The 21,857-nt window shown below is 43.9% G+C and overlaps 3 protein-coding genes across 3 annotated transcripts; 1 reads left to right on the forward strand and 2 right to left on the reverse strand.

Moving 5' to 3' along the window:
- Window positions 1-3,019: 3,019 nt before the first annotated feature.
- LOC141595679 (replication protein A 70 kDa DNA-binding subunit B-like) lies at window positions 3,020-5,588 on the forward strand. The gene is made up of 9 exons (XM_074415643.1): window positions 3,020-3,169; window positions 3,581-3,848; window positions 3,994-4,093; window positions 4,180-4,307; window positions 4,395-4,473; window positions 4,554-4,665; window positions 4,882-5,060; window positions 5,175-5,295; window positions 5,454-5,588. Exons 1-9 carry the CDS (start codon window positions 3,020-3,022, stop codon window positions 5,586-5,588), a joined length of 1,272 nt encoding a protein of 423 aa, XP_074271744.1.
- A 2,514-nt stretch (window positions 5,589-8,102) lies between these two features.
- Window positions 8,103-9,350, reverse strand: LOC141595680 (uncharacterized). The gene has a single exon (XM_074415644.1). The coding sequence runs from the start codon at window positions 9,348-9,350 to the stop codon at window positions 8,103-8,105; it is 1,248 nt and encodes a 415-aa protein (XP_074271745.1).
- Window positions 9,351-14,898: 5,548 nt separating this feature from the next.
- Window positions 14,899-20,554, reverse strand: LOC141595681 (uncharacterized). The gene is made up of 2 exons (XM_074415645.1): window positions 19,672-20,554; window positions 14,899-15,203 (listed from the first exon to the last, which is right to left on the reverse strand). The coding sequence occupies exons 1-2, from the start codon at window positions 20,552-20,554 to the stop codon at window positions 14,899-14,901; spliced, it is 1,188 nt and encodes a 395-aa protein (XP_074271746.1).
- Between the last annotated feature and the right edge of the window lie 1,303 nt (window positions 20,555-21,857).

Consider the following 21,857-nt stretch of genomic DNA (forward strand, 5'->3'; position numbering starts at 1 on the left):
TTCAGTGCTTAGTTAAACACCACTGACTTACTAATCACAGTTATCTTCTGTAGGGGGGGCCGGAACAGAAACTCCCTGAAAGATTTACAGTCAAAAATTTACCAGCTCAGAGACCCGGACACACCTACACCTCTAATTACGTTGGGTAATCTCACTAAAAAAAAGGTATAAACAATGGCTTGCAAGTGGTCATCTTAAGAAAACAATATGTTATATGTCCACACTTAATATTAAGTTGCCCTTACGTCCACTGTCTTACATTCGATGTCTAATGTGTAATTCGCAACAGGCAAGCAAGACGCTTTAGGACGAGAAGTACAAATTGAACGTCACAGTGCCAAAACCAGACCTGCAGAAAATTAATGCGTACTTAGGCTGTTCAAACTGTGGTAAACGTACTGACTATGCATCTGGAGAATCTTTCAAATGTGAAACATGCACTAAAGATGGAGTTCTGTCAGAGCCAAGGTAGACTACACGCACATTTCCTGTAAATGACACACTCAAAGTGCCTAATGATCAAACTCTTCTATATTAGTAACTTATACAATTTAAACGCAGGATTACATTCAATTGTGAAGTCTCGACGAATCGGACGAGATAGAAATAACAAAGATTCACAACGATGCGATTGCAATGTTCCAGATGTCAGCTGCAGATATATTCCATATGAAACATACGGTACGTTATCGCATTTAAATAGCGTCTGCACTTATAACACTACAGAGCAGTATCCGACATTCATACCAGCTGACCTCTAAACGTGAATAGCAGACAAATGAACAACACCATTTAGGACCCAAACATTACAACTTTAGCTATGTCTTCTCAAACAAACCTGTAACAAACATTTTGAATATCAAAAAAATACCATGTGTCATTGTGGTAGAGCGACTAAATCAGATAAACAAGTAGGTTTGGTTCAGCCAGACATCAATTAACATCAAAACGTCATAAAACATAAATGCTGACTTAAAAAAACATTACAGATTCAATTCAAGAAAATGTCCTATTTGTAATCTCTAAGTTGAGCTATTGTCCTCTCTTTCAGAATGACAGTATAACCTTCACGAAAGCTTGTGAACCTTTAAAGAATGGGCCCTTGGTAATTGAAGTTTCACCAAAGATTGCGCTATCAAGAAACAATATTTTGCAATGGGCTCTTCGTAAAATTGTTGCAGTTCCATCGCAACACAGAGATGCGTCAGAACAATCAGAAGCTAACACGGACGATCAAAACAGAGATCACAGTTCAAATACTGTACCGATCATGGTCAGTTCAGATCAGCCAGCGTCAGTAGCCAGAAAATTACAATTTGAAGAAACAGGACAGCCCTCTACAAAACTAACCCTGGTTGATATTGCAGTGACTTCCGACTATCCTGCATTACGAAAGCTTCCTGCGTCAGTCGTTACAAGTCCTGAAAACATCCAGTTGCAGTCTGAAGCTCCTACTGAAACTGCCGATAATGAAATTACTCATCCACCTGTCTCTACTAATACGACTAAAGCGCTTTCCATGCCCACAACCCCATTGCTGAAACCACCCAAAGCTGAAAAAACTGCTTCATGCACTCCAGAAACCCCAGCACAGAGCACTCCAAAGCGCCACACTACCAAGCAGGGTTCTGGATCGCCTACCAAGAAAAGGAAAAACACCAGCAGCTCAGCTGCAACCCAGTAGTCCCAGATTCTAACACTTCTAAGCTGTACGTCTGCAGCATATATGTAAATAGTAACTAAGACTGCCTTCTCTACTTATAAAGCCTTGACAGTGCACCTCCTATCCATTTCTAGAAAACGGAATGGTTGTGTAGAGGCTATAGGGCGCCTCTAACATTTTGGGAACACTTTTGCATACATAGCATTGTGTTCCGACCAAAAGCATTCCGATTTTTGCTTTTGGGGTTAAATGTATTATTTTGGACCTATGCTTCCAAAAAATGTCCAAAAAAAAATAATTATTGTGTTTAAGTAACTAATTAACGATCCAGTCCAAGTTTCTTTTATGAATTAATCATGTTTATTGTTCCACTTAAATAATCATCTATGCCTAATAATTACAAGATGAAATTTCATAGATAAGCCCTATGAAAGTAATGGTTCCATTTAACGTGTAATTTACTCTCTAAACGTCTGCCAACAAAAACATTTGACATAACTTTCTAAATTGGTCTGCCCTTTCACTGGTATACATCCATACGCTTTACAAACAGACAGAAGAAAGTTAGCATTGTAGCCGGACAAGAAAAACAAAAAAAAAGTAAGAAAACAGTATCAATGGCACCAAAAAGAATTAAAACATTTGACACTGCACAAACCAGATGATTCGATTGACAGTTGCACCTACATCTAACCAGTCAGTTGGAGACAAACTATATATCTTACCTTCAAAACACAATCCCCTGAATTAAGCAAAAGAAATGTACAACTCAAAAGATAATATTCTCCACAATATCTAAAGAGTGTATGATTAGACCTTATAGAACATGCATACATACAACATAGATAATTCATTAAACAGTATTAATAAAAGATTAAACATATTACATAGAACGATATTACAGTGTTATACAACAACAAAAGAAAAAACAATAATATAGATTCTAATCTCGTTTACTAAACATAAAAGCTCAAATATTGTTCTCAGCTCACCACATACTACACACCCACACCCCCACCAAAAAAAATAACATAAAAGCACTATCATAAAATTCAAAGATCTAACCACATATTGTAGAGGCAGTCTTAGACATCTTGCTCCAGCTTATCCAAGGTACATACATTTTTTTCCCTGTTATTCTTCAAACCAAATCGATAAGGCTAGCAGTCAGTCACAAACAAACTTTTACGTAGTTTACTGCAGAAATACTGAATCTAAAATCCATCTAAACTTATCCACTTTTTTTACCAGACATAGCTGAATAGTAGCTATATTATATGTGCTATATATTGTATCTGTACATCAAAAGATTCATACCAGTATTACTGCTCCAATTCTGAAAAAAAGCAGATCATTATGAGACCTTTGAGGAAACACATTAGGGAACTCTCTGGCACAACTGGTCCGTACACTATTAAAGCACGGGTCATTGATATAACAAATGTGCGTTCAGCAACACCTGGAAGCCCCTTAGAGTACCAAGAAATCACCTTCCAAGATGACGAGGTACATTTCAGATAATTTAAAAAGATTTCCTGATTAACAAAACTATCCTTGATTGCTAAACTATAACAACATTATATATCAGACACCTGCTGTCTTGAGGTACCCAGACAAATGGCATTGTTTGCTAAAAGTCGCAAAATCAAATTAAGATATTGCCTGAATTATATTTTTTTGTTGTTGTTTTGGTGAACTTCATCCTCTTAAAACTTATACTGTTATGCCGTACGCTGAACAGAATTGTGTATAATTGTTGGTCCTTTACATTTTCCCTGTGCATGACCAATTGTCCCTAGATTTACCTAATCAGAAGCAAAGGTCCTAAAATCAAAGCTTTCATGTTACGCATACTCATATGTACTTTAACTTAACCACATCCAACTACAGTAATAGGAAACGTTCCTGTCCGTGCAGGGTACTATTATGAAGACCTACCTCTTCAATGAATCCTTAGAAGCATTTGAGGATATTATGCAAGAAGGCAACGAATACGACATTGCTAACGCTAGGGTCGAACCAATACGTACAGACACTTCAGGAAGTTCGGGAAATCAAATTTATGAAATTGATTTCAACATCGACACGATTATCCAACGTGTGCCCGAACTAGAAGTTCCTGATATGCCTAATTACGTGTTAATTGGAACTATCCCTAGGATAGTATCACTCGATGTTCGCTACGGTAAGTTACAGTGCCATTAAATATACAAACCAGTTTCAACTAATAATACACATACAATAATAAGTGAAAGAAAAAAAGATACACAAGATAAAAAATAATAAATACATACGCCCAATCCGCCATTTAACTATATCTACAATCCCAGATGTCTTAGGAGTTCTTATATATGTGGACCGACGTTGCAACAATATTAACTACAACTGTAGAACCTCAGATGCTTGTGAGGTTGTAATTGTTGATCACAGGTAAACTTTTAATTGTTGACACCAAACTATGTATACAAAAGCCTATACAAAGTCAAAACTTTACAAACGTCTCTTCCTGCATGTAGTCATCAGCAGGTGATGATGATAACAGCTTGGACAGACTTAGCCATACAAGAATGTGCAGCATTACACTCTGTTGCAGCAACCTTTCCAGTAGTTGGCTTTACAGCTCTGATGCCCTCATACCAGAAAGGTTCAATCTGAAACTTGACACGTAAGTATATAGCAACAAAGAATATTGAAACTTACTTACAACAAATTATGATCTCATATATTGCAGGCTTCTCACTCATAACAACGCATGCATCGTTCATTATCTTAAATCCACAAGTAGAAAAAGCCGACTCACTTAAGACTTGGTAAGCGCGCATTGAATGATTTGGATGACTATATGATATATTTTCTTGCTATATATATACATCTATTTACATTAATACAGGGCTAAGGAAAACGAAAACATGCTTAATGCAAAGAGACAACAGATCTTCGAGTGCCGCCATCCAACGCTCACACGCAAGATAACAACATTTGAAAATCTTCTCCAAAAGAATGTAAGTTCCATAAAAATGTTACCTACATATTACACCGAAACACACTATTAAATGCAACAACCATACTTTATGACATCAACACTCATCACCAACCCAATGAGTGTGCACAAGATATCAATACCGTTGTCAAAGGTATTTATTTTACGAATCATTAGCATTTCTCTCACAAACGCGAATATATAGAAAGTATTGATTAAGAATTGGTACAAATTACAGGCTTACAACACTTTACAAGAGGAATCCTACTGGTTGCACGTTAAGCTGAACAATTTTAGCAAATACGATGTACACCTGTACCTTGGTTGTAGCTTTTGCGGCACAAGCGGCGGTCAATCTAAGGGCTCTGTATATACATGTGCTTCATGTTTAACAGCAAATGTCATCTCAATTCCACGGTAATAATTCAACAATGTAGATTACCCCCCCCCTACACACACAAACAACCAAGTAACAACACTACAAACAAAACTATTATGGCTTATTGACTATACTCTGGTTTGCATATACAGAATGAGAACGACATTTGAAGCAGCAGAAGCGTCTGGAAAATACACTCTAACAGCATCCACTACCAATTCAGAAAAGCTTGTACAAATGGAGGCATCGAACTTGTATGACATGACTGTGCAGGTAACAACATTACTATACATAGTACCTTGTATGTTTGCTGTCTACCAAGACCAACTACAAGCCCATAATAAGTTGATTATATTATAAGAAACCTCATACCTCACTTTTAAAAAAAATTGAACGGCTTACAATTTATGCACGCGTTTTGTGATCTGCAGGAACGGGGAAACTACCTTGAGTACATCGAAGACAAAATTCTGAAAACCCATCTGTATGTACAGGTCATCCCCACAACAGCTCTTTCTAGAACACAGAAACTAGAGTGGGTGCTACAACAAGTTTGTCTAAACTAAAAAAGCAAGACGTTTCAAAGCTGCCTTGGCAAATTTTGGCGCACTTTTGGAACCGTTTCTTTTAGGATTAACAACGGGCGTCTAATATTAAGGTTGCACTTTATAAACTGTAAAGACTTAAAACTAATTAGCTTTTGGCAATTACAGTTTTTTACAAATCAATAGCTCCTAGAGGCGCAGTGTCTAATATGTATAAATAACTAATCTTTCTAAAAATAGTAAGATGTTTCCTTCTTAGAAGCTAACTACACTAACGATATACCTTAAAAAACGAAAGAACGTTCACACGAATTGGGGCTCCGCGCCCGGTAGGGCGCGGCGCAACAACTAGTAATAATAAAAGTTAGTAGGAAGTTGATGTGACAGAGTTTTTAAGACGTTGAAGAGTCTTACCAATAATCATTCCCAAATGTGCGCATTTCAAGAGTTCGATGAATCGAATACCATAAAATCCAAGTCGCTACTCCCTGGTCCGCTCGTCGACCAAAATTATAGCTCAAATTGAATACAAGCTTAAGTAAACTTCTCGAATTTAAAATTGACTTAATGAAACAAAATTGCTAACTTGAAATGAAATCCCAAATTTGAAAACGTCAACCCAAAGAGAAGCAAGTGCTTGGAAAATCCAATAATTTTTTGACAGCTGGAAAGAAAGAGTTTTACATTGCGGCGGTATGGCTAACTAAACCATACCAATAAACAACAACATAAAACACTAAAGAACTAACAGAAACATAACCTAAAACAACAAGGTAAATGCATTGGCTCGCAGCATCGTGATGCTGGCAAACGATGGATGTCTGATCACGGATATCAATCTCAACATCCCTAGCAAACTTTTTTGGGCAAGCATCGCTGCCCCAGGGAAAGTACTCATCTCTTCTTGTCATGATAGATGAAGCTTCGGAGAAATACCTGCAACAAGACCCAGGAACGAGTCTCGGAGATTCATCTCCTAGGCTGTGATAAACTTTCTCGGGAAACCAACGAGCCCCCATAAAAACAACTCCACCTTTACGCGTCTTGATCGAACAAGCTTCAGAAAAATACCTGCAACAAGACCCCCTAAAGCGTCTTGGAGATTCATCTCCTAGGCTGTAGTAAACGTCATCTGGGTTCCAGCGAGCCCCGTGACCCAGCGAGAAAGAACAAAGTGCACTTACGCCACAAGGACGTAGAAAGAAAAGGCGGATAACAGACCATGAAAATCTGTCTCCAGAGGAGAGTAAACTCCTACACTTTGGAACATAACCCCCGCTGCCGAGACACTCGTACCCAAGGAAAGCGAGTAAATAGGTGAGAACTAAAGGAGGAAACCACTTAACCTTCCCCTTCACCAAATCCATCTCCGGAAATCTCAGAGAAAATGGCTCAACACAAAACCAATGCACTCTACCAATCATCCTACTTGACCCGTGGATAAGAGGACAGGACACCCCAAACCACCAGTAATTTATTATATGAAAAAACAGAATGAGAACAAACAGAAAAAGAGCTAATCCAGGTTTAAGCATGCGCGAGAAAAACGATCCCACCGCATCCGACCCGACCCAACAACACAACCAAACACCCAACCTCACCAAACCCCACACAATCTCCATCAAAACTCCCCAAACAAGACCTCATACACAAAAGAGACGGAAACGACAGACCCAAACAAGGCCGATGAAGCGGAAACGGATGACACCAAAAACACCAACAGCAACCCCGACACCAATCAAGACTCCCCAGAACCATTGGCCTACATGAAACTAGATCAACCATGAGAAACACAACGACACCAACCGACATACCGGGGAAAGGAACAACGAGTGGCGGAAAGGGACACCAACAAATCCCAAACCATACCACCACGACACGAAACCCAAACAAGATGAGCTATGCTCATCGACACCAACCGACATAAAACAAGGATGATTGATTTCTACCAGGGGTGGGGGGAAGGGGCGAGGGGACGGGGAACACCCCTGGGTTGCATGTATAGCATTCAATGACAGGACAGAGACCGAAGGAGCGGGAAGAGCAGAAGAAACAAACCAGGAAACCACCCGAAGACACCATCGGCCGACCACCAGAGGCTATCGTTCACCGTCAAGAAGAACCAAAAACGAGGTCGAACGGAGGGAGCGAAAACGGAAAAGAGATGCGATGATTCGCCGGAGATAGGCCTTGGGACGACCCCATCTCCGGCGAAGGGATAAGGGAGGCGGGGAAGGTTATGCGTGATCAGAGGAGGCGGCGGAGCAAAATAGGGTTTGTTTTTTGGTTGTTTTGGGAAAGTAAGAGAGAGGAAGTTAGAGAGAGAGAGTTGGTTAGGAAGACAATTATGAAAATCCAATAATTAGATCAAGAAAGAGTACAATTTGAAATATGCATTCGTTTGGTTTTCTTCGCATAAATAAATTACATAATAAAATAATAGTACAATAAATTACACACACATTTATCTATTTCCAAATAAAGGTGATACAAGTAATTTAACAGAGGAACATGAACATGTCTAGGCAGCACAACTCAACAATTCTTCAATGTGAGCAATGTGTTGACATGATGGTAAGCAGCGATATCTTTCCCGTTTAACGGAACCGGCACAATAAGTTCCTCCCTCATATTGTAATAAAACAAGTTTGCTGAGGAGGGACTACTAAGAAACCAAAGCTTTTCATCATTTGTATAAACAATAGGTGTCACTGATGGTAAACCTGTGGATTGCAAGTAATTTTTAATTTGATTAAGGATGGCGCGAGCGTCAATGTCTACGATTTTGGTCCATTTACTAGATTTGAGGTCAGTTAACTCGTACAACCTCCACAAATTACCCCCTTTATAGGTTATGACCACACCAAGGCCTGTTTGTAAACATATAATCCAATAATAATTAAGAATACCCCTTTTGGTTGTAGGGGCCAGAATAAAGCGTTGGAATAATTCGGTGTCGACATCGAGGGCAACACCATAAGCATAAGGATAACTAATACCACTCCAATAAACAAATCCTCCAACACTTCTAGGACTATGGAATGGTATCTGTACAGGGTTCAATGCACACCATAGGGAAAACTTGTCTATGCCAGCTGGTACCTCAAGTTTTCGCCAATTTTGGTCAACGCCCACAGTATAAACCCAAACCTGTGGCGGTGTCTGACTCTGCTTAAGATGTTTAATGTAAGGATGAGTCGCAATCACAACTTTGTAACGGTTGATTGAAGAAGAATACGAGAAAGCGATGCCAGTCCAACTAAATTCATAGTTTTCGGTAGAGAGGTTGGCAAACTTCGGAAAAGAAGGTAGGCTTACTATGGATTTAGTGACGAGATTGGCTACATGAAATTGGTCTCTGTTAACTTCATGTTGGAGCAAGACTAAACCATGATATGAGCCTCTAATACGACAGTCAAAGGGCGGCTTTGCTAATTCAGTCACTCGAAATTCAGGATTGGCATCGCCGCTAGTTGGTGGTTTGATATAAAAGGCTACATTATTTTGGTGGCAAGGAAAATCAACCAGGAGACCATGAGTATGATGAGCTGACGAAATTTGAAGGTGATTGGTGATAAAACAAGGGGAAGTGATGGTTTGACGCCAAAACCGACTAATAAATCTCATGTTTTCGTGAAGGAGTTTAGCAGGAATGAGAAGCAAGATGGTAAAGACCAAGTCATCAGGAAGTCCACAAGACGGAGCACAAGGAACAAGTCGATTTGGACATTTATTTTGTATGTCATGTTCCTTTTCGCCAATAGAATCCTGAAAAATACACATTTCATGACATTACACTTCCTCAATTTAGTCCATTTCACTACAATTGGGAACGCTATTTTAATTAAATGCGGTGAAATGATTGTAACAGAGTAAATGTAAATTAATTCAAACAGCCCATATACACACGGACACACATTCTATATGCCCATCAACTACTACCCCTGTCCCAGTCAATAGTGTTTACGTTTGACTTATTTTCCAATTTGCTTTATTTTCCAATCACAAAATAAAGTAATAGTAAACTATGAACTGGAACAAATGGAGTATCTATTAATAAAATCCAAAAAGCAATCGTTTCGAAGATGATCAATCACAAATCGAAAATCCAAAAAGCATCAACCAACGAAATAATGGATAAGAGGAGAGAGGGATTATACAACCCTGGAAACATACATTTCGCAACATCATAATTCTTTCACTTAGTCCATTTTCACTACATTTGATTAAAATAACGTTAAATGAACGGAACAGAGGAAATGTAAATTAACTCTAACAATCCTATCAATCGATCTATCAATAAAATACAAGTACTCCTCCGTCCTGGTCAATGTCATCTAATAATTGACCCCCTCTTCTTTTTTTTTGGCCTTTGTGCCAAAACCAAAGGTAAATAATTAACCGGGACGGATGAAGATCCCAAAAGCAATCAGTTCGAGTCACAAAGCGAAATAATGGATTAGAGTAAAGAGAGATTATACCTGAGTAGAAGAGCACAAGTAGCAATTGCGTTTCGATCGAGTGTTGTACTTGTGATTGTCAATTTTGGGCGTCACCATTTTCTTCGTAGTTCGTAAACTGTATCCCTTTCTCGATTTTCCCTTTGGACCTTTTTATTGTCCTGAAAACCCTAATTTATTTTAAAGAAGGGCTTTGAGTATGCTTTGGGGTGAAAATTAATGCTATCTCAAATTATTTGTTTACATTTGATTAGTGTACTTCTAAAAAAAGGTAAACAATTGAACGGAACAAAGAGGATAGTTTAACATTGAATTAATTTGGTGTCCAGTACCATCCGAGCGAGCTGCATATATGTATTCTCCTTGTCCCCGTCATTTGCTTGCGTATCCCATATTGAGGTTTCTCATTTTTTGGTTTGCCTTTCTAAATTTGGAATGCTTGATGAATAAATTGTTCATCCACTTCTAATAAATTTACTTAATATCAAATAATTATAATCACAAATGGTCCTCTCTTCTTGGTGCCAAAATAACGATAAATAAATGACATAACAAATGAAGTATGTAGTCAACTTTGTCACTAAAGCTGATGGGGCATATTCTGCACCGCTGACCAAGTCAACATATTGAGCAAGGTCAAAGATATCCACAACAAGTCAACGGCTTAGACAGCCTAGCCGATGCAGCCCATCGGTCTGTCAACCCGGGTCTCGGCTGGGCAACTTGCCAGCCGGGGCACATACCCGCGTACTCATATCCAAGACCCCTCGGCGGTGAGTCAACAGGGCCCGCCGGCCTGCCATAGGTCCCTCGGCCGAGGGGTAGATCAGTCTTTCCACCTGCTAGCCACTTGGCCACTTGGCCACTACGTGACAAAAGGTGAAAGCCTATAAATACTCCTCAACCTTCATTGAGGAAAGGATCCAGAACTTAACCTAAAAGACACTATTCATCTGGTATAATCTTCCTTATCTCTCTACAATATACATTCAGCCAAGTAACAACTTATCCCTTAAGTTTACTGACTTGAGCGTCGGAGTGAGTACGCTTGGCACAAAGCCAAGCCCTCAGTTCGTTCATTGTTGCAGGAGAGGCCGAGAGGAACAATTAAGGAAAGAAGTATTCAACCAAAGACGACATTCTACAAGCTACGAGTGGTAACGAATATCTGCTTTGGAATTACACCCGGAACAATTGGCGCCGTCTGTGGGAAAATCGCTACTAGAAGCTAGTCACATTCATTCCCAAACAAAAAAAAAACAAAAACCCACCCAAAAAGCTAAGATGTCGAAACAACAAGACGCAGTCGTGACCGACGAAACCGCATTCTACCAAGATGATACCTTCAACAATTCTGGAGTCGTGCAGCCCTCCACCGGCGGAGTAATCCAGCCGGAGTTCGGGATGCCAATAATACCAGACACGCCGCTGCCAGCCAACCAGGTCACCATCATGGGACATGTGGTTGACGTAGCAAAACTGAAAATGCTCCTGGACCTAATTAGTAATATGCCTGCTCACACTGTCACGCCGACAAGAGCGGCGGAAACCGTCCAGGAGACCAGGGCCCAAAATGTGACTCCGAGAAATTTGAACGGAGCACTAGGAGAAGCCGACCCAGTCAAGTCGCCGGGGGAGCCCAAAGTGGGCGTGGTAGACCTAAGTCCTTCCCGTACTCATGGGAGGACAGCGTCCCCGCAGCACGAACGAGGCTTACCCCAAAGGAGCCAGAGGAGTCCGACTCAGCAGAGTTGGAGAAGAAGTCCGAGTCGAAGAAGGAGTCCTTCCCGCTACGAGGGGAGGAGCCGGATTAGGAACGCGAGGAGCCGATCGCCACGTGTCGTTCGACACGTGGTCAGACAGCCCCTCAACGCCTACGTCCTAGAAGTCCAGGTGCCAACTAAGCTCAAGTTGCCACCCATATCATACAAAGGGGAAAGTGATCCAGCCGACCACGCTGAGGCTTTCGAGTCTTACATGTCGGTATGGGAGCAGCCCGATGAGGTCTGGTGCCGAGTTTTCCCAACGACTTTGCATGGGATGACTCAAAGTTGGTACAAGGGGCTTCCCGACGGCTCGGTATACTATTACGCCGACCTTAGGGACGCCTTTCTAGCCCAGTACTCTTGCAACAAGAGAAGGGCCGTGGAGACATCGGACCTCCTAACTATCAAACAGGAGGGGGGCGAGTCTCTACGAAGCTATGTGAAGAGGTTCGATGGAAAGGTCCAGCAGATTCGAGAAATTAATCCCGAACTGGCGGCCTTCGCGCTGATGAAGGGCCTCCCAAGGCGAGACTTAAAAAATGAGCTCATCAAGTGCGGAGGCCTGGGCTTGGATGCCGCCAGGAAGATGGCCGACCAGGCCATCAAGGTAGAGGACTATCACAAGACCTGGGTAGGCCCCAGCGAGGCCGAGCACTCGAAAAAGAAGAGCGCCGGGAGGACAACCCGGATGAAAGACGCCGTGACAACAACGGGTCACGGTCCGATGAAAGACGCCGTGAGAATAATAGGTCACGGTCGGACAAATCTGCCAGAAACAGGACTCGACGGGCGCCGGGTGGAGTTCAGAACGTACCACCGGAGGCGGTATAATGATAAAACCCCCCTCGTCGTATCGGCCGCCGAGGTCTTCGCCTGAGCAAAAACGAGGGCCAGAAGTGGGAGAGACCCCCAAGCCAAAAAGTGACGGTGACACGAGTCGATCTTGTGAGTACCACGGCCACACCGCCATTTAACCAACGATCGCCGGCATCCGAAGAATGCCATTGAAGAGCTGATCCGGAAGGGGAGCCTCGGCAAGTACGTTGCCAAAGGCCAAAAGATTGACGCCGACGATTCGGGTAAGAAATCCGTCTTCGAACGGATAGGAGTGATCCATGTTGTCATCGGGGGCAACGAGAACGGAGGGCCCGCTCATGGGCACAAACGGCACCTGAACGAGCTATATCGGGCCATCAACTTTGTGCCCAACACAAATGATCCCCGCTTCCAACATCCCCGATATAACCATTGGAAGGAAGGACTACGAAGGAGTCATCGCTCCTCACAAATGACCCACTTGTAGTCAATTTGGACATATCCAACCACCTGGTCAAGAGGTGCCCGATTGACACAGGCGCGTACACGAACATCATGTTCGGGAGTGCTTCCTCGGCCTCGGCACGAAAGTCAAGGACTTGAGCCCCCGCACCAACCCACTATACGACTTCTGCGGGGCCGGCCTGGTACCACTGGGATCAATCAGACTCCCGGTGACGTTCGGCGAAAAGAATGCGGCTAAGAATGTCCTAGCTGAGTTCGTGGTCATCGACGGCTCGTCCGCCTACAACGTTCTCATAGGCCGAGTCACCCTGAGCGAGGCCGACGCAGTGATGTCCATCCGGGCCCTAACACTGATGTATGTCTCGGACCGGGGGGAAGCGCATAAGCTCGTCTCCAAAGACGAGAATGACGAGGTGGTCAACATCCAGATAGCTGCCAGAGGATGCAACATGCAATCCCTCAAAGTGGCAAATAAATCAGAGAAAGGGAAAAGTCTATCCTTACAACAGGAGGGCGACCTCATGGATGTAGCTAGCGGCTGACCGGGAAGGTGTGCCTTTGATAAACCGTTAGGACACTGGTAATCTCGGGAAAACTCTATGTAGCGGCGGAGGTGTCCAAAACAGCTGTGGGCACCCCGACGTATGTTTTTATCTAAATGAAAAATCGTCCAAGTCTTCCATCAAAATGTTCATTTTCCCCATAGCCACTAGGAGGCAGCAGACGCCGGCTCGCACTGTCATACCGACAAGAGCGGCGATCTCTATCGATGTGCGACGTCGGCTCACACCGTCATACCGACAAGAGCGGCGCCTCCATCAAGAAGTAGGCGCCGTCGCAGTCACCCCAAGTAGTAGACGCCACGACCGTCACCCCAAGAGGTTCGACGCCGTCGCAGTCACTCCAAGTGGTAGACGCCACGGCACTCCATCAAGAAGTAGGCGCCGTCGCAGTCACCCCAAGTAGTAGACGCCACGGCGAGCACCCCAAGAGGTTTGACGCCGTCCCGATCACTCCAAGTGGTAGACGCCACGGCAGTCTCCATCAAGAAGTAGGCGCCGTCGCAGTCACCCCAAGTAGTAGACGCCACGGCAGTCACCCCAAGAGGTTTGACGCCGTCGCAGTCACTCCAAGTGGTAGACGCCACGGCAGTCCCCATCAAGAAGTAGGCGCCGTCGCAGTTACCCCAAGTAGTAGACGCCACGACAGTCACCCCAAGAGGTTTGACGCCGTCGCAGTCACTCCAAGTGTTAGACGCCACGGCAGTCTCCATCAAGAGGTTTGACGCCGTCACAGTCACTCCAAATGGTAGACGCCACGGCAGTCAATAACAAGGAGCACTCGCCGGCTGACACCGTCACACCGGCAAGAATGGCAATCACCCTCAGGAAACAAACACCTCGACGGTCACGACCAGCGCAGTTGATACTTGCAAAGCGATCAAAACGCCTTAGAAGCGTTACACAGTTGAGGAACGCACTCTAGACTGCCTCAGCCAAGCCAAGGCGGAAACAAAGGAGACGCCCAATTAATAACATGAGAAAAAACACAGACAAGGACGAGAAAAGACCTCGGCCGAGACAGAGACAAAGTGAAAACGTTAAGTACAGATTGAGACGCTCAACTATTAGCACAAGAAAAAGGAATGAGATAAAGACCTCGGCCAAGCCGGAGGCAGAAGAAACGAGCTCTTATTAAATACGTTCAACAAATTACAAGAAATACAAATGACGGCCGTCCCCATAAGGGTCAGCCAAAAGACAACCTACCAAAGCTGTACAAAATACAAAGACAGAAAGGCAAAAGGGTATAGATATCATCTCCCTATGTCCATTCTTTCGCTCGCCATCGCGCGGTAGTAGCATCTCCTTCGATGGGCAACCCAGCGGTTTTCCTGGCAGCCTCAGCTTCAGCGGCCTCAGCCTTTGCCTCGGCAGCCTCAGCTTCCCTCATTCTCTTGGCCTCCTCATTGGCCGTCTTTGCCTTCTTAGCAAGGGCTGCTGCCTCCTCGGCCGCCTCTTTCTCTATCTTCACCCTCACCGCCTCCTTGGCTCTCTCCTCCACGGCATTCTCCTTAGCTTCGAGCTTGTCGTCAAACAGCTCGTTAAATCTACCCCACGGGAAGGAACCTTCAAGAGGGAAGAGTTCCCCAATCACTTCCCTGGCAGCGTCTTCGGCCAGATCCCGGAATTCGGCGCACATGTTAGGGAGCATATCGGTTTGGAGCATCTCAATATCGTCCTCCTTTTGGCTGATGATGGCCTCCTTGCTCCGAATCACCTTCCCCTGGATCTGAAACCGTTCCCTGAATTCATTCCTCTGCTGGAGATAAAGGTCGGCGTGCCTCTGAACAAGGTCACACTTCGCCAGCAGCTTTTCAACTTCGGCCGCAGCAGCCTCGGCCTTGGCTCTCTCGAAGGACCTCCTTTTCGCGTCCTCCCCGAGCTTTCTCTCGCCCAAGAGCGCTTTCTCGGCATCTCCCCTAAGCCTCTGCTCATTGAGAAGATCCAGCTTCGCCTTCGCGGCCACCTTCTTAGTGGCATTAAGCTCAAAAGCGGATTGAGCCACGGCCTTCTCCTGCTCCATGATACGAGCACCGGTCGCTCGTTCCACCTCGCCGATCTCTTGATCAACCTCGCGCTTTCCGCTACAAGGCGGGAGGGGAAGCCTTCGGGATGAAGAGCCGGTGGCGACGTTTCGATCACCACTGCGGTCGGGAAAGGGAAACCTTCGGGATGAAGAGTCAATGGCGACGTTATGATCACCGACTGCGCGGGTTCTCCTCCACTTGTTGCTCAACAAGAGCGGCGGTCGGCGGCCGATCTAAAAAAAAAAAAAAAAAAAAAGAGAGCATCGTATCAACATACATAGGCATGCCGAAGAGCCTGTCATCGCAGCGGCGCGATGAACCGCTAAACTGAGCCACCGGATAGATCAATACCGTGCTTGGCCTTCTTGGCCGAAGGGCGCATTTCCTCGTCGGCCAGCGAAGCAACGGCGCAGAGAAAGGCCGTCTGCTTTCTTTTACGGACAAGGGGCGACCCCTCCTCCTCATCGGAGTCGTCCCCATTGGAGATATAAACGATCTCCACCGTCTCCTTCTGAACAGGGGGGATGGAAGGCGGAGCCAATGTCGACGCCATCACCGCCGAAGGCTTTGTTTTTCGCGTATGGCGCGGCATGTTACTAACAACCTTCGCCAGGCCTCCACCACATTCAAGCTTTTCACCGCTTTGGTCCATAAGATCATTCGGCGACGTCCTGCGGTCATGGGTCAGAGCCTTGGGATGCAAGTTAGCAACGGTTTTGTCTTTGTGCAGCCCCATTCTCCGGAGGATATCCTCAGACAAATCCGGTCCAAAGTAGTCTGCGAAGGAAATAAAGCAAGAATTAAGTAGAAATAAATCGAAGTTCGAAAAACAGGAACATTGACAGCGGTGATGGGCCTCATACCGACCCCACTCACCCTGTGCTAAGGCCGGTATGAGGCCGACATGGCAGAGCGGCTCATCCTGAAGAATGATCTGCGTTGGGGGAATCCATCTTTTCGGCACCCCACTCTTGTCCGCCTCAAAAAGCCTCATCGCCAGCTTCTCATCCTCTTTAAGAAGGACCTTGCTGGCATCCATCTTGAGCTTTTTCCGGGTGACCCATCTGTCATGTTCCGCCTTAGTCTCACACCGCAAGTTAACTTGGTGCTGAAAGCAGCGGGGCAGCGGATAGTCATCCGGCACCTTAACGTACACCCACCGATCTCTCCAGTCTTTGCAAGAAGTAAGTTTGTCAACAGAGACATAACCCTTCTCCATATGCACACTGTACCAACCGACGCGGCCAGAGATTGACGGCTGGAGATAATGAAGCCGGCGGAATAAATTCACCGTCGGGGCCTCCCCCTTGAAGAGACAAAGCCACACAAAGCCGACTATCGTCCTCATGGCCAACGGATGCAGTTGGGCCACAACGACGTTCATAGCTTTGATGATGGCCATGACGTACTCATTCAGCGGAAACCGGAGCCCGTACTCCAAGTGTCGCATGTATACGCCGGTATGGCCCGGTGGAGGGCAACAGACGGCCTGACCCTCCTCAGGGATAACAATCTTGTATCCCCTGCCAAAGAAGAAATGGCCCTCGAAAAATGTCTCACCGGAACAACTGGCCAACTTATGGGTCCAAGCTCGGTCAACGCGTACCTTACAGACGTCACCATGATCCATAACGTACTGCCTCCCCTCTTTGGGACGAGCCTTTTCAGCATCATCATCACCAAAATCGTCTGCGTCATCACCGACATCATCGTCATCCTCCCATTCCTCCAAAACGCGAGGATCAACTTCAGGAGAAGGAGACCTAGGGCCCCCAGGCCTTATCAGGAGGGCGTCCAACTTCTCCTCCTCATCAAGACGCGACGGGGAACCCCCCCGCGCCGGTTTGCTAGGCCCGGCATCAGCAGAAGACATGTTTACAATGAAAACTTACAAAGTTAAGAAATTGGAAAGTTTGTTCGTTTACCTTGAAGAAAAACACCCGCCGGAGTAACAACTCTGAAAATTAGAAGACAATGAAACCCTTGAAAGTTTAGAGAGGAAAATTTTGGAGAATGAAATTGGTGGCCAATTTCACGGGATAACTGCCCTATTTATAGGGAAAAGCCCATGAAGAAGGACCAATCAGAGAACAGCCCATGAAGCGTCAACCAATCAACGTGCGTGACACGTGTGTCGGACATGCAACCACGGGATGTCAATCGTTGCAACAGTTGAACGTCAATCAATGCAACAGTGACCAAGCGTCTTCCACACGCCCATTCATATCTCTCCGCCCATTCACCTTCCTCAACAAATTCCCAAGCATCTGTTCTCCGCCGGCCACATGATCAACCAAGCTAAGTAGCGCCGGCCGGGGGCAATCGAAAACAACCGGCACACTCAACCCTGGTCTCGGCCAGCGTCACTTTCTTTTCCACATCGGATGCCCTTTACACATCCATGTGGAGGGGGGATATGGTACGGCCTAAGAAAGACCAGGCCGAGGTAAAAGAAGCCGCCGCAGAAGAAGCCGATGCAGAAAATTTTTTACAAATTACTTGCGCAGAATATACGCTCAAACGTACATCGGAGCCCATACCATGGCATAGACTACGCTGGGGGCAAATTGATGGGGCATATTCTGCACCGCTGACCAAGTCAACATATTGAGCAAGGTCAAAGATATCCACAACAAGTCAACGGCTTAGACAGCCTAGCCGATGCAGCCCATCGGTCTGTCAACCTGGGTCTCGGCTGGGCAACTTGCCAGCCGGGGCACATACCCGCGTACTCATATCCAAGACCCCTCGGCGGTGAGTCAACAGGGCCCGTCGGCCTGCCATAGGTCCCTCGGCCGAGGGGTAGATCAGTCTTTCCACCTGCTAGCCACTTGGCCACTTGGCCACTACGTGACAAAAGGTGAAAGCCTATAAATACTCCTCAACCTTCATTGAGGAAAGGATCCAGAACTTAACCTAAAAGACACTATTCATCTGGTATAATCTTCCTTATCTCTCTACAATATACATTCAGCCAAGTAACAACTTATCCCTTAAGTTTACTGACTTGAGCGTCGGAGTGAGTACGCTTGGCACAAAGCCAAGCCCTCAGTTCGTTCATTGTTGCAGGAGAGGCCGAGAGGAACAATTAAGGAAAGAAGGATTCAACCAAAGACGACATTCTACAAGCTACGAGTGGTAACGAATATCTGCTCTGGAATTACACCCGGAACAAAAGCCATTGCAAGCCTACCTCCATGTCCCGCACTTTATTTTGGAGATCTTTTCTAGCGATTTCTTTTGCTCTAACTATTAGTAAGTAAATATGTAAATATTTGATTAGCTGTCGTATATCATGTAGATATCGTATCATATCTTTTGTATCTTGTAAACTCTCTATATATATCCTATAATATGCACATACCCTTTTAGGGGATTACATTCAATCTAACATGGTATCAAGTCTAGGTCAAAATTAAACCCTAGCCGATCCTTTTTCTTTTTCCTGTGTCCGGCCGCTCATCCCCCGCCGCCGCCACCTCTCTCAAAATGTCTGGTACCGCCTCCACCACGCCGACACCACCACCACCCAAACCTAGCCTTCACCCTGTGTTTACCGTCTCCAACATTCAAAACAAGGTCCGCACCCTCGATGGAACTAAGGTCACCTACGCATCTATGGGTTCGTCTCTTTACCCTTCATGCTCGTGGCTACAAGGTCCTCTCGCACATCGACGGCACACCTCCACCGTCAGAAGCTGCCGAGGACTATGACGAATGGGTCGAGGTCGACGCTCACGTTCTTCAATGGATTTACGGAACGATGAGTGACGATCTCCTCCCACGCGTGTTAGAGGATGAATCGACCGCGTATGAGGCATGGAAACGGGTTGAGAATATTTTTCTCAACTACAAAGGGGCTCGTGCAGCAGCCCTCGAGCAGGAATTCTCGACTCTCAAGCTTGCTAATATGCCGTCTCTTGAAGCATATTGTCAAAGACTTCGTGATATTGCTAGACAATTGAAGGACGTCGGAGCTACCGTCACTGAACAAAGGTTAGTTTTACAATTGGTTCGTGGTCTCCCTGTTCGTTTAATAGTGCCTATTTGATTCTGTCCTTTCACAATTTCTAACTCCTCAAGTTCAATCAATCTCTCTATCTCAGCTAAATAGGCTGTTTGTAATTGATCATGCCTCTTAGCAGACGAAATGATGATATTAACAATAAATGTTAGCTTAGAGAAAAACTGATAAACAGAGATCACATCCCGGGATGCTGCTATTAATGCTAGTTGTAGTCTGTGAGCAAAGCAATGTACATAATAAGCATATGGACATTCGTTCAAAAACAAAGCTTGTAGACCTGACCATTCTCCACGCATATTACTAGCTCCATCACATCCTTGGCCTCGAATATTTTCAATGTTCAACTTATGTGCAAGGAGACATTTTTCAATAGCACCCTTTAGATATAATGCATTCGTTTCTTTGACATGAATCAAGTAAAAAAGATGCTCCTGGATATAACCACTTTTGTCAACAAATCTCAATACCACTGTCATTTGTTCCCTTTTTGAGACGTCTTTTGTTTCATCAACAATTATACAATACTTCTGATCACCAATCTCAGTACGTATAACATTTCGAATTCTACCTCTATATATTGACAATATCTCTTGTTGGATTTGATGGGAAGTGTATGATGCATTTCCTGGAGCATTTTCTAGGACAACTTTTTCAACATCTTTACTAAAAGAGGCTATAACTCGAATAAATTCAAGAAAATTACCTCTATTAAGTGAGCCAACACTTTCATCATGCCCTCGGAATGCACAATGCTGAAAAGTCAACCATATAACTGCAACTATTGAGACTTTTAGCTTCAATCGATTCCTTTCAATAATTTCAGGTGTTATATTATCAATCAGAGTGTCAATATGTTGTTCCATTCTTAAGAGATCATTACACTTTTTTACTGCATCTTTGTGAGCTGAGTTATGATCTCGCCCAATATGACTTAAAAAGGCACAATCTTTCCCATTTACTTTCTTCCATGAGCGAAATCCCTCAATTGTGAAAGCATTTTCCCTTTGACGACTACTTGGTTTGGCATACAAAAACATGGAAGACAATATGCAGCATCAGTAGTCGGTGAATACTCTAACCAATCAGGAAACTGCTTGAACCAAGATGAACAAAAGTTTCTACCCTTTCTGTCAGAAGGATATCTTGCTGTATGCCATGTGTATGGACCTTTTTGAAGAAAAGTTTTACGGATTTCATTTTGTTTTTTTGATGTTTGATAATCCCAAATTGGCTTTCTTTTCCATGGGTCACGCTCTAAATATAACTGATCTGATACTTCAATGCGGGGAACTTTAAAAGGGGGCTCTTCATTAATTGGATTTTCAGTAGCCAAGTTAGATTCACGATCATTAGATTCTTCTATATTTGGATTTTCGATTTCCGTCGCATCCGTAGAATTTACACATGGATTACTAGTGTTAGCTTCTTCTTGGCTTCTTTTCTTGAAAAAATCACTAATTTTCGTATTTTTACTCATCTACCCAAAAAATACAGTATAAATATAAAGTATAACAAATTAAGCATGGAATTCAATATTTCAATACACCCAAACACTAGTTTATACATTATAATTGATCAAATTTTCAACTTTATGTCTTATGTCTCTATTTGTCTAACAATCTAACATATTGCACAATACAAATAGATAACTTAAAACTCAAATTAAAGATTATAAATCAAATCAAATAAATTTGAACTTGAGAACATACCTTAAAACGATTGATCGAATCGATAAAAAATCCAATTGTATGTTATTGCTGTAAACTTTGATACTGGCAAAGATTATGTTATTGATTAGAGTTAGGGTTTAAATACAAAGGTTAGGTCCTACTAAAGAGGTAACAGAATAACTAAAAGATTATGTACTACCTAAGTATAAGGAAAGAATAAAGCAAGAGATAATACAAATATATTGACAAATATACTAAGATAATTAAATATCTTCAATATGCTCCCGCAAGTCGGACTGTTCCGTGGAGAGACCGATCTTGGAGTATAAGGAAAGAATAAAGCAAGAGATAATACAAATATATTGACAAATATACTAAGATAATTAAATATCTTCAATATGCTCCCGCAAGTCGGACTGTTCCGTGGAGAGACCGATCTTGGACAGAATAGGCACTAGGCGCGAACGGGAGAGTGGTTTAGTAAGTGCATCTGCAA

The sequence above is a fragment of the Silene latifolia genome, chromosome 8, assembly GCF_048544455.1.
Source record: "Silene latifolia isolate original U9 population chromosome 8, ASM4854445v1, whole genome shotgun sequence".
NCBI lineage: Eukaryota > Viridiplantae > Streptophyta > Magnoliopsida > Caryophyllales > Caryophyllaceae > Silene > Silene latifolia.

Bases quoted from the DNA above. Each gene is read 5' to 3' on its own strand.
- LOC141595679 (XM_074415643.1), top strand. From the start codon at position 3,020: ATGAGACCTTTGAGGAAACACATTAGGGAACTCTCTGGCACAACTGGT. The intron at 3,170-3,580 runs GTACATTTCAGA...CTGTCCGTGCAG, and splicing joins TCACCTTCCAAGATGACGAG to GGTACTATTATGAAGACCTA. The intron at 5,061-5,174 runs GTAATAATTCAA...TTGCATATACAG, and splicing joins AATGTCATCTCAATTCCACG to AATGAGAACGACATTTGAAG.
- LOC141595680 (XM_074415644.1), bottom strand. From the start codon at position 9,350: ATGTGTATTTTTCAGGATTCTATTGGCGAAAAGGAACATGACATACAA.
- LOC141595681 (XM_074415645.1), bottom strand. From the start codon at position 20,554: ATGGAACAACATATTGACACTCTGATTGATAATATAACACCTGAAATT. The intron at 15,204-19,671 runs GTAAAACTAACC...TCCCTCTTGAAG, and splicing joins AGGGAGACCACGAACCAATT to GTTCCTTCCCGTGGGGTAGA.